Source organism: Cherax quadricarinatus, chromosome 37 (genome assembly GCF_038502225.1).
Source record: "Cherax quadricarinatus isolate ZL_2023a chromosome 37, ASM3850222v1, whole genome shotgun sequence".
NCBI classification, from domain to species: domain Eukaryota; kingdom Metazoa; phylum Arthropoda; class Malacostraca; order Decapoda; family Parastacidae; genus Cherax; species Cherax quadricarinatus.
In genome coordinates, this window is record NC_091328.1 from 15,810,005 (window position 1) to 15,824,726 (window position 14,722).

Here is a 14,722-nt window from a genome sequence, read left to right on the forward strand (position 1 = left end):
AATACTATGTTCACTGTATCTCATCACAACACTGTTCATTGTATCTCATCACCACACACACAACACTGTTCATTGTATCTCATCGCCACACGCACAACACTGTTCACTGTATCTCATCACCACACACACAATACTATGTTCACTGTATCTCATCTCACTCTGCGATACAGTAATTTACCCTGCATAACATTCCATTACAAAATACAGTTTCTCACTACAGTGTCACAGTACACCATTAAATATCATTAAACATTTACTTGTGGCCCGGTGGCCTGGTGGCTAAAACTTCCGCTTCACACACGGAGGGCCCGGGTTCGATTCCCGGCGGGTGGAAACATTTCGACACGTTTCCTTACACCTGTTGTCCTGTTCACCTAGCAGCAAATAGGTATCTGGGTGTTAGTCGACTGGTGTGGGTCGCATCCTGGGGGACAAGATTAATGACCCTAATGGAAATAAGTTAGACAGTCCTCGATGACGCACTGACTTTCTTGGGTTATCCTGGGTGGCTAACCCTCCGGGGTTAAAAATCCGAACGAAATCTTATCTTATCTTATCTTATGAAGCTATAGCTCAGACTTCCCTATTCTGGTATTGTAAGGCTTCATCTCTACGATAACTAACACTGTCCTATTATTATTATTATTATTATTAGTAGTAGTAGTAGTAGTAGTAGACTACTACTACTAGTAGTAGTAGTAGTAGTAGTATGTTAAAAGACAAGGTGGGGTGTTAATGTTGCAGTTTTATAACTGTAGTGTAAGCACGCCTGTGGCAAGACAGTGATGGAGTGAATGACGGTGAAAGTGATTTTTTTTTGGGCCACCCTGCCTTGGTGGGAAGCGGCCGATGTGTTAATAATATAAAAAAAAAAAATAAAAGCCAAGCGTTAAGCCTCCTATTGGTCATAAAGTATGACCATCTCTCTGGTGTTGTAGCATTTTCTCCACATTGGCATAACCATATCTCTACTATCATTCTACTAACTCTCCAAAACCTTCAAGCTTGATTCACTTCCAAAATTACAAGCCGAGTCGGATTGTAATTTAGGACGTACTGATCTATCGTCAACTAATTTAGCCGACGATAGATCAATACAAATATTTCTCTCTTGCTGAACTTCCCTAATTTCCGCTCCAGCTGACATGTTCTTATACTGATACAATGATTCCGTACCAAATAAAATAAAATAGTTATACTTAATATTCCTTACAAAAAATTACTGTTCTTCATCCAAAATGAAATATTGCTCAAAATGTCTCGCCAAAAATAAAAATAAAAATGATCCTAAAAAATAATTATACTTAATATTCCTTACAAAAAATACTGTTCTTCGTCCAAAATCAAATATTGCTCAAAATGTCTCGCCAAAAATAAAAATAAAAATGATCCTAAAAAAATAAAACAATCCTTAAAATTAAAATGATCCTTAAAGCTCATCACACCTGGAGAGCTTGTCTGGCAGGTGGTGGTTGAGACCGTGCATGGGAGGCATAGGATTGAAGAACCTGCCATAGAAGACCACATGGGGGTTGTGGTGCCACCTGGCCTGGTAACTGTGGTGCCAGATAATTGGTAGTCAAACTTGTAGATCCTCGCATTGACAGATGGGCAACGAATAGCCGATGTAAGATGAACAGGAACCTTTGTGCTCTGGTGTTGAGGGGAGTCCTGACCTCATTCAGTGTAGGGCTAAACTCCACATCATGTGGAGAGGTCCTTACATCTGTGAAGCCAGGTTCTACGTCTTGTGGAGTGCTGGAGTGAAGACTTCTACGTAAATAGCTATATATGGAAAACGTAGAAGCAGCGTAGATGAAAGTTACCTTTATCTCCCACCACCAAAAAAGTAATCCTTCAGACCATATCATATCATCAGGCTCCAGGGATTGAAATGCATACATTGGGAGGCGAACTTGAATGTACTGCAACACCACAACAGCTTTTTCCACGTAATCATCTGCCCAGAAGCCGGCATACAGCACCCAAATTTGCATGAAGATAAAGCTGAGCATTGGGGCAACAAAACTGAGAATCCATATTGTGACCACAGAAGCGAGTGTGATGGTACATATCTTTAAAGACATTTTGACTTCTTTTGTCTCATCGGTTGTCAGCTCATTACCAAAAATTACGTTGTCAACAGTGATAAATTTGTTGGTATCCTCTAGATACTTGTAAAACTGGTTTTTGACTTTAACGATTGATAAATCTTTTTGTTTATCATCTAGAGGTTGACCAAGGTCATACTTTCCATACATAAGGCAGGTTAAATCAGTAGCCACAACTAGAAGGAAGATGACTTCCACCAGCCAAACCCACCATCGCTTTCTTAACTCGGCCATGTTTAGACGCTGGACTTACAAATATATAATACTGGATACAAGTACCAAGTGAAGATTTGTAAACTATCTCTGAAAAGCTCCGTCACCACCACTTCACATATATAATATATTTGTCTAAATTAAGTTACCACAGAATTGTTTTTTATGGAGTGCTTTCACCTAGATTATGTTTAAATGTATAGCCCTCTTGGTCTGTATATCCTCAACTTATATATGTTCTCAGTGTATTTATTGTTACTACTACTTTGTATAGTGAAGGTTACTGCAGTGTTGTGTAGTGAAGGTTACTACAGTGTTGTGTAGTGAAGGTTATTATAGTGTTGTGTAGTGAAGGTTACCACAGTGTTTACCTGGAGAGAGTTCCGGGGGTCAATGCCCCCGCGGCCCGGTCCGTGACCAGGCCTCCTGGTGGATCAGAGCCTGATCAACCAGGCTGTTGCTGCTGGATGCACGCAAACCAACGTACGAGCCACAGCCCGGCTGGTCAGGAACCGACTTTAGGTGCTTGTCCAGTGCCAGCTTGAAGATAGCCAGGGGTCTGTTGGTAATCCCCCTTATGTATGCTGGGAGGCAGTTGAACAGTCTCGGGCCCCTGTAGTGAAGGTTACTAGTTAGATTTTTTTTAGTTTAATATGTTTATTATGCACCCCATACCCATCCTGTGGGCAGTAGTCAAAAGATTACAGAGGTACATAATTGGTCCAGGGACTGGACTCCAAAGTTTTGATAGCTGAGCAAGTTACAGAGGTAATGAACTCACAATTTACAAAGGTAATGAACTCACAATTTACAAAGGTAATGAACTCACAATTTATTCAAATTCAAATTCAAATTCAAAGTTTATTCTCTATAAGGATTACAATGCTGAGTTTACAGAAATTTGGTTATTGTGTGGTTTACATGTAGTAAAATTGTGATTACAGAGTGTACCACTAGAACGCTTAGCATGGCTAGGCATTTCGGGCATACTTAGTTTTATTCTTAATTGTAAAATATTACAAATTATGAGGTAAGTTGGTATTATGGCTAAGTGACTAAATACTAGTTTGTGAGTTTAGCAATGTGAATGCTTTTGTTTTGCAAGCACAGTACATAGTTTCAGTATTGGAGTATCACAGGATTCATTATTTTAAGACTGAGATTAATATTTCTGTTTATGGTCAAATGAGTGAGTGTAAGTGTGAACCACCAGGTGGTATTCGTGTAGTTAGTTGACGGGGTGTATCAGGGAGATAAGATGTTTTCTAATGGTAGTTTTGAAGGTGATGAATGTGTCTGCAGTTCTAGAGTTCTCAGGTAGGGTATTCCAGATTTTAGGGCCTTTGACATACATTGAATTTTTGTAAAGGTTTAGTCGGACACGGGGAATGTCGTAGAGATGTTTGTGTCTGGTGTTATGCCTGTGGGTTCTGTCACAACTATCAAGAAAGCGTTTTAGGTCAAGGTTGATATTAGAGTTAAAGGCCCTGTAGATGTAGATTGCACAGTTGTAAGTGTGGATGTACTGAACTGGGAGTAAGTTTAGATCTATGAAGAGTGGGGGGGGTGTGTTGCCAGGGATGGGATTTAGTGATTATTCTTACTGCAGCTTTTTGTTGGGTTATTATTGGCTTTAGGTGTGTTGCTGCAGTTGATCCCCAAGCACAAATAGCATAGGTGAGGTATGGATAAATAAGTGAGTGGTATAGTGTGAGAAGGGCATTTTGCGGCACGTAGTATCGTAACTTGGAGAGGATCCCAACCGTTTTGGATACTTTTTTGGCTATATGCTGGATATGGGTGCTGAAATTCAGGTTGTTGTCAAGGTATAAGCCTAGGAATTTTCCCCCATTATTTCTGGTAATTAGAGTGTTGTCAATCTTAATGTTAATTTGTGCATCTCCTGCTCTGCTACCAAACATAATATAGTAGGTTTTGTCAGTGTTAAGCGTAAGTTTATTGGCTGTCATCCAAGTCGATATTTTAATCAGCTCCTCATTCACAATGGTGTTGAGGGTGGCAAGATTAGGGTGAGAGATGACATAAGTCGTGTCATCAGCAAAGAGAATGGGTTTCAGGTGTTGGGATACGTTTGGAAGGTCATTGATGTATATGAGGAAGAGCAGGGGACCAAGGACACTTCCCTGCGGAACTCCAGTATCAAGTGGCCGTGTTGCTGATGCTGTGTCTTTAATGGTGACGTACTGATACCTATTAGTAATGTAAGATTTGAAATAAGCAAGCGCATGGCCTCTTATACCGTAGTGATCAAGTTTGTGGAGTAGGATGTCGTGGTCTACTGTGTCAAAAGCTTTTCTTAGGTCAATAAAAATTCCTAGTGGATATTCCTTATTTTCCAATGCTGTGTAAAGCAGATCTAGCATTTTTATGATTGCATCATTAGTGCTTTTATTTTTCCTGAATCCAAACTGGCAGGGGTTGAGTATGTTTTGAGCCGTTATAAATGAATACAGTCTCCTGTGCACGAGTTTCTCAAAGATTTTGGATAGCAATGGTAAGTTAGATATTGGCCTATAGTTGTTTAAGTCTGTAGGGTCACCACCTTTATGTATTGGTGTAACCCTTGCCATCTTGAGTAGTTTCGGGAAGGTGCTAGTCTCTATTGACTTGTTAAAAAGTAATGAAATAGCATGCGAAAGGACATGGGCCGCTCGCTTGTACAGTAATGGTGGGACATGAGACAGATTCCCCGAGTTATTTTTAAGTGACTTTATGATCTCAATGACTTCCGTGGGCTCAGTTGGTGCAAGATAGAAGGAATTAGGGAAATTTCCATCTAGGTAGTCCCCGGCATGGGCATTGGTATGTGGGATTTTACTGGCGAGATTAGATCCTATGTTTGAGAAGAAGTCGTTTATCTTGTTAGCTGTGTCAGTGGGATGTAGTGGTGTTTCATTAGGTTTAGTTAGGACAATATTCTTGGTTTTTCTCAGTTTGTGGGTCCCTAGAATCTGAGAGAGTGTTTTCCAGGTCTTTTTTATATCTCCTCTAGTGTCTGTGAATCTACTGGAGTAGTATAGTTGTTTGGCTTTTTTTATCACTTTGGTGAGAGCTGATGAATAGTGTTTAAGAGTATCTTTGTGTATTAAGCCCTGTCTATATTGCTTTTCATATTGGTGTTTCTTGTCAATGGATTTCAGAATGGTGCTGGTTAGCCATGGGCAACCAAGCCGTTTGTTTGTGATCTGTTTTGTTTTTATAGGACAATGTTTGTTGTATAGTCTAAGTAATTTGTTAAGAAAAATGTCTGTCCAGTCATCAATACCATTGGCCTTGGAGAATTCTGTAGGCCAATCAACAGTCTCTAGGTCAGCTGTGAACTTCCTTACTGAGGCCTCGTCATGGAGTCTAAATGAGACTTTGTTGTATTCAAGTGGTGGTTTACTAATGTTTGTCAGGAGGAAGGTAGGGTAGTGGTCTGTAGTGCTATCTGTGATTATCCCTGATTTAAGGGGGGCTAGTATATTGGTCCATATGTGGTCTATTATGGTTGCACTTGTCTCAGTGAGCCTGGTTGGTTTAGTTATTGTTGGTATGAGAAGTGTGTTGTTCATATTGTTGATGAAATCAGTTACAGGCTGATCATCTAGTAAGCCAAGGTTGATGTTGAAGTCTCCAGCTAAGAGAAGGTGGTGCTTATTAATTTGTCTGTTTGTTATTAGTGACTTTAATTTCTCACTGAAATTTGGGATGTTTGTGTGAGGTATCCGGTAAATGGCACCGATTGTTATAGGCGTCTTAAGGTTTTTTACAGTAAAATTAGCAAAAATGTATTCCCCATATTCATCACTAAAGCAAGTGGTGCTAAGACAAGATAATTGGTTAGAGTAATAGATTGCAATACCACCCCCAACTTGGTTTGTTCTGCAGTTGTGAATTGCTGTGTATCCTGGTAGAGGGTAGATATCTATTGTGTCCTGCTTAAGCCAGGTCTCAGTAAGAATAATGCAGGAGAAGGGTGTCTTTAGTGATTCAAGGAGTGCTAGGAGGTCATCATAGTGTTTGCTTAAGGACCTGATGTTGTAGTTAAGTACTGATAGACTTTTAGCATTGTTTAGGATAGTGGTGGCTTGTGATGCTGTGTAATAAAGGCAGTTACTTTCCAATAGGTTTTGATTGGGTGTCAGATTATGGAGGTTTAGATCAGGGTCAACGTGATCAATCATCTTCTAGGTTTAAATTATGGTTATTTATATCCTGAGTTGTGTGTTGAGTTCTACTACTGATATCTGTAGTGGTAGGAAGTTTGGACAAGTATATAGCTAGAGTATTTTGGTCATGTAGGGTATAGTCACTACTACACATAATGAAGTTGATGTTGTCTATGTGTTGTGCTGGAATGAACTAAAGTACCACTAGGTATAAACTAGTAATATAAAAATACAAATTAAAAATAGAACAAGACTCTCACTTGTAATTGCACTAAGGTCTAATAATGACTTTTGTGGAGTGTATGTTTTGAGCTAGAGTGAGCTAAAGTACAATAGGTTTAATCTAATAATATAAAAGTACAAATTAAAAATAGCACTAGTCTCTCACTAGTAATTGCACTATGGTCTAATATAGTGAATTTGGTATTGACTATGTATTGAGCTAGAAAGAGCTATAGTACAACTAGGTTTAGTCTAATAGTATAAAAATACAAATTACAAATAGCACCAGTCTCTCACTAGTAATTGCACTATGGTCTAGTATAGTGAATTTGGTATTGACTATGACTTAAGAAATCGTAATGACACGATTGCAAATAAACCATACCCCCGGCCGGGATTGAACCCGTGGTCATAGAGTCTCAAAACTCCAGCCCGTCGCGCTAGCCACTAGACCAGCTAGCCACAATAAGATTCATCCAACTAGGTATATTTCTACACCATAGGAAAGTTAGCACAGGCACCTCTGTGACCACAAATGCAAGTGTAGAAATATACCTAGTTTAGCGCGACGGGCTGGAGTTTTGAGACTCTATGACCGCGGGTTCAATCCCGGCCGGGGGTATGGTATTGACTATGTATTGAGCTAGAATGAGCTAGAGTAAAACTGTGATTAATCTAATAATATAATAAAGGAACAAGACTCTCAATTGTAATTGCACTAAGGTCTTATATAAGTTGTTTACAAGAATTAGAGTATAATTAGATTTAAATTGACAGGATAAAATACACAAATTAAGGTAGCAAAATAATAATAAAAAAAAAAATGATAAAAATAAAAATGGCAATGACTTGGTTATAATATGCTAGTAAGATGGTAGACAGGATGATATAAAAGTTGTAGTTGAAAATACTAGGTTAAAAAAGTATGGAATAAAAATGGTCAATAAAAGAAGTTTACAATAAGTTTGATCAATATAGTTTAAAGTAAAATTGGGCAATAATAGGGTTTTAGAATAAAATTGGGTTTTAGAATAAAAGTGAGGTAGAATTATTGAAGACAAGTTATGGTTAGTTTATAAAAAAATAAGATGGAACAGTGATGTGGTAAGTTGTAAAAAAGGAGATAGATTCTGTAGATATTAACCCTTTGACTGTTTCAGGCCCCTCTCTGAAACTGTCATTCTATGTCGCCAAATATTCAAAAAAAAAAAAATTATTTTTTCTTATGAAAATGTTAAGATTATTTTTCTGAGTGTTTTAGTCCAAAAAAAAAATTTTTGCCATCGGTACTTACTGAGATATAGAGCCGTGAAGTTTGCAGAAAATGAGCCGCGTATGGCAACAGCGGCGACTGCCGCTCACCCGGTAAACTTGAGTTTACTTGTATTTGAAGGTTTTTTGTTTTTTTCACTATTTTATTTTTTCACATAACTTATGTGGCCTATGAGACCAAAGTAAGGTGCAATGTACATATATACACTCGTTGTATACAACACAATAAGCACACAAACATAATTATCAATATATTGTTTACAAAACTTGTTTACAAAAACAAACAATCCTCCTCCTCCTCCTCCTCCTCCTCCTCCTCCTCCTCCTCCTCCCTCCTCCTCCCTCCTCCTCCCTCCTCCTCCCTCCTCCTCCCTCCTCCTCCCTCCTCCTCCCTCCTCCTCCCTCCTCCTCCCTCCTCCTCCCTCCTCCTCCTCCTCCTCCTCCTCCTCCTCCTTCTTCTTCTTCTTCTTGTCTTGTGTGCGAGTGTGTGGCTTATAATTGTTTTGAGTCAGAAGTCGGCAGCTGTCAAAGTGACATATTGTCTCATTACTCACACCCCCTACCTCCTGTCAAAACAATGGGGTCGGACGCTGCTTCCCCTCCTCCATTCTATCTAATTATCTTTCTCCCTCATTCTATATCTTTCAATCTGTCTCTCTTTCTGTCTGCCTATCTCTGTCTCACAGGTACACATAAATACAAGTATACATAGTGTAAATTACCTAGGATAACCCAAGAAATCCAGACAAAGTGCTATACTCTGCTTGAAGATGTGAGTAAAGGTGATGACACAGTCTTGTGGCTCTCTCTGAGACAGAGAGCTAGATGGACAGACAGGGAGCTTGGCAGACAGACAAATAGACAGACAGAAATGTTTGTGTACCAGCAAAAACAAAGGGAGGGCGATGGTCATGTAATATTACCCTCCTTTACGCTCATCAAAGTCAGCTCTTATCAGATGTTATCTCCCCTTATCTTGTCACTGTCATGGGGTGGACTTTTTTTTTTCTTGCTTCAAGGGAACAATATTATTACATCTTCTTCTTCCTCCTCCTCCTCTTCTCCTCCTCCTCCTCCTCCTCCTCCTCCTCCTCCTCCTCTTCCTTCCCTCCTCCTCCTCCTCCTCTTCCTCCCCTCCTCCCCCTCCTCCTCCTCCATTGCTTTTGGTCTCAAACTCCTCCAAATCATGAAATTGATCTTCACTGACACTTCCATCTGTGTTAGAGCATCACTTGGGAAGAGAAGAGTCCCAGATTTGCTAGGGAATCACATATTTCTTACCGCTAGACATGCTGAAAAAGGACAACTGAAATGGCATTCCCACAATGCACCACTGGCTCCCCGATTTTTTTTATATGGTGCACACTGACCATGGAGACCCATTCTCTCACATGTGGGCCTACCAGCTTTCTCCTGCTTGATTTGAAGCTGCTAGAATTTATGCGTATAAATACGTCAGAAACATTGGCTCGTAAGACGTATTTATACGTCGGAAACAGTCAAAGGGTTAAATACAATTAAGACTATGAGGTAGAATGGTCGTTGAATACAACAATGACAATTAAAAGTAGTTGGAGTATTAGAATTTTAGGGGGGCACAAATTTATGACAATATAATACTAACGGTGGACTGTGGGTATTATCTGCACTTTACTCTGATTCTGTTAGTCCAGCCTCACTTAGGAATGTTTTAAGGTCATGTTCTGTGGAGATGAAGTATCTCTTCCCAGTGGGCTGTTTCCTAACTGCTATTTTTCCGTCCCTCACAAAGCACTGGTGGATTTTTTGGGCATAGCGCAATTTTCTTAGCCGATAAAGAAGGTTTTGTCTCGTTTTGGTAAGGCACTCATTGACGTAAACATCAGTTTTCATAGAAATAGATGTTTTTAGTAGGTTGTTTCTTTGTAAGCTAGTTTGGAATTTTAACAGCACTGTTTTTTTACCTGCTTGATAGCCCATCAGTTTGCAATCCTTTAGGTCGTCACTACGTATATTAAGGCGAAGGTGGTCCTTGATAAGCTGTATGGTGGTCTCCATGCAGGTCTCTTGGGTGACTATGGCTGGGAGATGTTTGCTGTTAACTACAACAGCGTCAGATAGCTGCTGTTGGTCATTATGGTCTTGGAAGTTGGTTATGACATTGGCAAGTTGTTGGTCCACTCTTGATCTTTCCTCTGTAATGTTGGTAGTAAGTAGGGTGACTTGGTCTTTTAGTGTTGATGGTGTCTAGGGACCGGGTGTGGGTGTTGCTTTGTTGTTCTAGAGTGTCTAGTTTATGTTCTAGAGTGTCTAGTTTATGTTCTAGAGCAGTGATCTTGTTGAGGTAATCTGCATTGCTAGCCTTTAGTTCCTGCATTTCTTGAGTTAGTTTGGTGATCGTTTGGTTCTGAATCATAAGGAGTTTAGCTATTTCTGGGTTGGTGATCTTCTTGACATCAAATACTGGGAAGGAGTTATCTTGGAATGTAGCGGCGGCCATGTTTGTTGTTGTCTGTCGTGTGTTGTGGTGATGTCGGTGGGTGATGAGGGTTGTGTCCTGGCTGGCAGTACTACAAGTTTTCCTCGTGTTATTACTGCTCTCACCTTTGATGTTAGGAGTCCTTAGCTGGTTACTGGATCTTCTTTTATTGTTCTGACCCTTGTCCATTGGCTGTGGCTTCGGGTGAATAGTAGGCGATGGGTGTTGGGTGAATGTTGTGGAGTATCACTTCAGTGGCAGCGGGGTAGGAGTTGCTAGAACGAGTCCTATTAGTTGGTAAATTTGTGAACTTTTGGGTGATTTCTGCAGTTGCTTTATATCATTCTGGGTATCCACACATGTTAGTGTTATGCGGGTCTTGATTAGGTCATCACTGGGCTGCAGGGAACCTCAGGTAGAAGTAAAATTAGAGGACAAGGTTCCTGTTGCCGCTGCCGCTGCTCATGGATATCTCATGGAGAGGCGTCCTGCTCCTCTCTGTGAGAATTGCCAAGGTCCATTATCAGTCAGGCACATTCTGTTGGACTGCCCACTTTATCAATGAGCACGCAGAATTTACCTCTGTCGTCGTCTTCGCTCCGCTACTCTTTCTTCACCTTCCCTTCTCGCTGATGGACCCACCTTTCATCTGGACTCTCTCATTGACTTTTTGACAACAACTGACTTACTTCACAAATTCTGATACCTTCAGCCCTTTCTACTTCAATCTCTTGCTACCCTCTACCCCCGTAATATCCCCTGCCCCGCTGTTTTCTGTAACCTGCTGATCATCCCTCCTCCCTTCTGCCATCCAATGCCCTCGCTTCCTTCCCTACCCTGCAGCGCTGTATAGCCCTTGTGGTTTAGCGCTTCTTTTTGATTATAATAATAATAATTGGAACTAGAAAGTTATCCAAAAACAAAGCAATCAAACTAACAAAATCAGATGAACCCCTACTCACTCCAACCGAAACAGCAAACAGACTTAATGTTTTCTTCTCCACCATAGGAAAAAATCTAGCAAACAAAATACCAAGCACAAACGCCTGTCCATCAGACTACCTCATAGGAACCTACCCAAATACGCTATTCCTAGCTCCAACCAACCCCACTGAAGTTATGCTCATCATAAACACCCTTAAAAATAAGGCAAGAGACATAAACAACTTGCCTGCTTTTATTTACAAAAAATCTTCTCAAGTATTGTCACTAATTATTGCAATGCTCTTTAACAAATCCATTGAATCGTCTACCTTCCCAACAATCCTCAAAATAGTGAGGGTCACTCCGATCCATAAAGGAGGTGACCAAGCTGACTTGAATAACTACATACCAATATCTAACTTACCACTGCTCTCTAAAATCTTTGAAAAATTAATTCACAGACGGATCTATTCCTACCTCATTTCACACAACATATTAAACCCTTGTCAGTTTGGATTCAGGAATAATAAAAGCACAAATGATGTTATCATACACATGCTAGAACTAATATATACTGCACTTGAAAAGAAAGAAGTCCCGCTGGGCATTTTCATTGATTTATGTAAAGCTTTTGATACAGTCGACCATGAACTACTATACTCCAAATTAATGCACTATGGTATCAGAGGCCACTCCCTCAACTACCTAAAGTCATACCTTAGTAACAGAACTCAATATGTGTATGCAAATGATGCAAACTCCTCCACCCAACCAATCACAGTAGGAGTCCCAAAAGGAAGCGTCTTTGGACCACTCCTCTTTCTCATCAACATCAATGATCTACCGAATGCATCACAGCTACTCAAACCCATATTATTTGCAGATGACACTACATGTGTATTTTCCCACCCAAATGCAGTCATACTAGCAAACACAGTCAATGCTGAATTACAGAAAATATCTGCCTGGATGATGACTAACAAACTTACCCTGAACACTGATAAAACCTATTTCATTCATTTTGGAAACAAAGCTGCAAATGATCCAATTAACATTATGCTAAATGGATCATTTGTCACAAGACTCACAGAGGGAAAATTCCTAGGTATCCACCTTGACAGTAACCTTAAGTTCCGGACACACATACAACAAATCACCAAGAAAATCTCCAAGACTGTAGGCATACTATCAAAGATAAGGTACTACGTTCCACAATCAGCTCTCCTGGCACTGTACCATTCACTCGTATACCCTTATCTTACATATGGAATTTGTGCATGGGGGATCAACAACATCCAATCACCTAAAACCCCTAATAACCCAGCAAAAGGCAGCAGTAAGAATGATAACAAATTCCCACTCCCGCCAGTATACTCCACCAATTTTCAAAAGTCTGATTCTGCTTACCATTAAGAACATCCATACTTATTCATGTGCCTACTACATTCACAGAACAATACACGCAAATATAAACCCCCACTCAAACTTTTCCTCACCAACCTAAATAGGACACATGACCACAACACAAGACACAGATCTCTTTTTGATATACCTCGTGTCCATATCACACTGTGTAAAAACTCTATGCACATACAGGGCCCCAAAATATGGAATTCATTACCAGAAGATATTAAAGTAACCCAGTCTGAAAATCAATTTAAGACTCTTCTCAAAAGCCACTTAATCACCCTAGACTAAATGCTAAATACTCACCTATGTACTCCCACATCATAACTGAAACAATCACATTGAAGCTTTATCCATTGTTGACAGGAATATAATTGAATCATTGTTTTTCACAAAAGCATTTTAGAATATAAATATATCTTTGTATTATACAAATTTTGATTCATTTATAATTAATATTCTACTGTACAACTATGAAATAATTATTTTCCTACTGTACAACTATGATATACTACTCCTTAGTATTAAGTAGAATGTAAGCCAATAATGTTAAGTTGGCCCATAATGCCAAGGCATAATAGAGGCTCTCTTTGCATTGCAACCCACTATTGTATATACACAATCTCAATGTACTGTTTGCAAAGACATTAAATAAATAAATAAATAAATAAATAAACATTGCATTTGACTCTGTGATCAGTCCACTGATGAGATGTATTTTGTTGTTTGTTGATGGCTTTAGACCCTATATATTTGCAAAAATAAATGTCGTATGGATGGTATGTAAGGGGGCTTTTTATACTGGCACTAATATCTGTTGTTCTAGAGTGGAGATCACTCGCTGTGCCTTCACTCCAGTAGTGATCTGAGGTGGTGTAGTATTTGTCATTACCTACCAGTTTCCTTTTCTTCCTGGCGCTAAAAAACCTTTCTCTGGAGTGGTTGTAACTACCTGGTTTGTTTCCCAAGATCAGTGCAATCTATACCTTCTTGTCCCTTTTAAATGGTGTGTGTGCCAGTATGTGTTGTAACATTGTCTTTGATGGGCTGAAGAATAACACATTTCAGGGTTAAATAATTTACAAGGAGAGGAATTGCATACTCCTTTGGTCATATGGTTGTGCCATGTTACAAAATGAGTTTACTGGTTTACCTGGAGGAGGTTTTGGGGGTCAATGCCCATACAGACTAGTCTGGTTTTGGGTATTTTTCAACTAGCCTTGGTTGGTTGCTACTAATAAAATGGTGAAGCAGACTACCAAAATTCATATCAGGGAAGGCATATATATAGGTGTTATCCATACATCTGTGTAGAAGTTCGTAAATATGGTAGTACAGGACTTGAGTCTTGGAGGTGGGAAGTATAGTTCCTACACTCTGAAGGAGGGGTGAGGATATTTGCAGTGTAGAGGGGTATCTGAACTGTAGTATCAGTGTGCCTCTGGCAAGATGGTGATAGAGTGAATGATGCATGCATGCAAAAAGAACACAGTAAGCAGGTGATACCACAACATGCAAAATAACCACTGTGAAAAAATATATATTTATTATTATTAATGTCAATAATAATTTGAGTTATGCAAACTTTACAGGTGCCCTGCAGGTTATCAGGTTGCAGCAGACTCTTATACCTGTCTGGACATAGATGAATGCCTTAGTACACCATGCCAGCATGATTGCTTTAATACCCTTGGGTCATTCTACTGCTCCTGTAGACCCGGCTACCAGCAAAGACCCGAGTGAGTAATAACAGTAATGTCACTGCCTGTTTGAGTTTAGGTGGGGTTCAAATCTAGCAATAGACGTTAGTGATGTGATACAGTAGATGTAAATATGTGTACACTATAAGAATTAGACAGTTAAACTTTTTACCTCTCCCATAGAAACAGAAGTTTAGAGCTACTGATTTTGTTTATTATGTATTCATAGGGAAATGCCAAACC

The 14,722-nt window shown here is 39.6% G+C and overlaps 1 protein-coding gene across 1 annotated transcript in view; it reads left to right on the forward strand.

Moving 5' to 3' along the window:
• The window catches only part of LOC128704202 (uncharacterized), a 396,156-nt gene that overhangs the window by 274,344 nt on the left and 107,090 nt on the right, over positions 1 to 14,722 (forward strand). Inside the window, exon 28 of the mRNA XM_070091735.1 lies at positions 14,372 to 14,518. Within this exon, the coding sequence (XP_069947836.1) occupies positions 14,372 to 14,518 (147 nt within the window). The remainder of the gene's footprint in view (positions 1 to 14,371; positions 14,519 to 14,722) is intronic.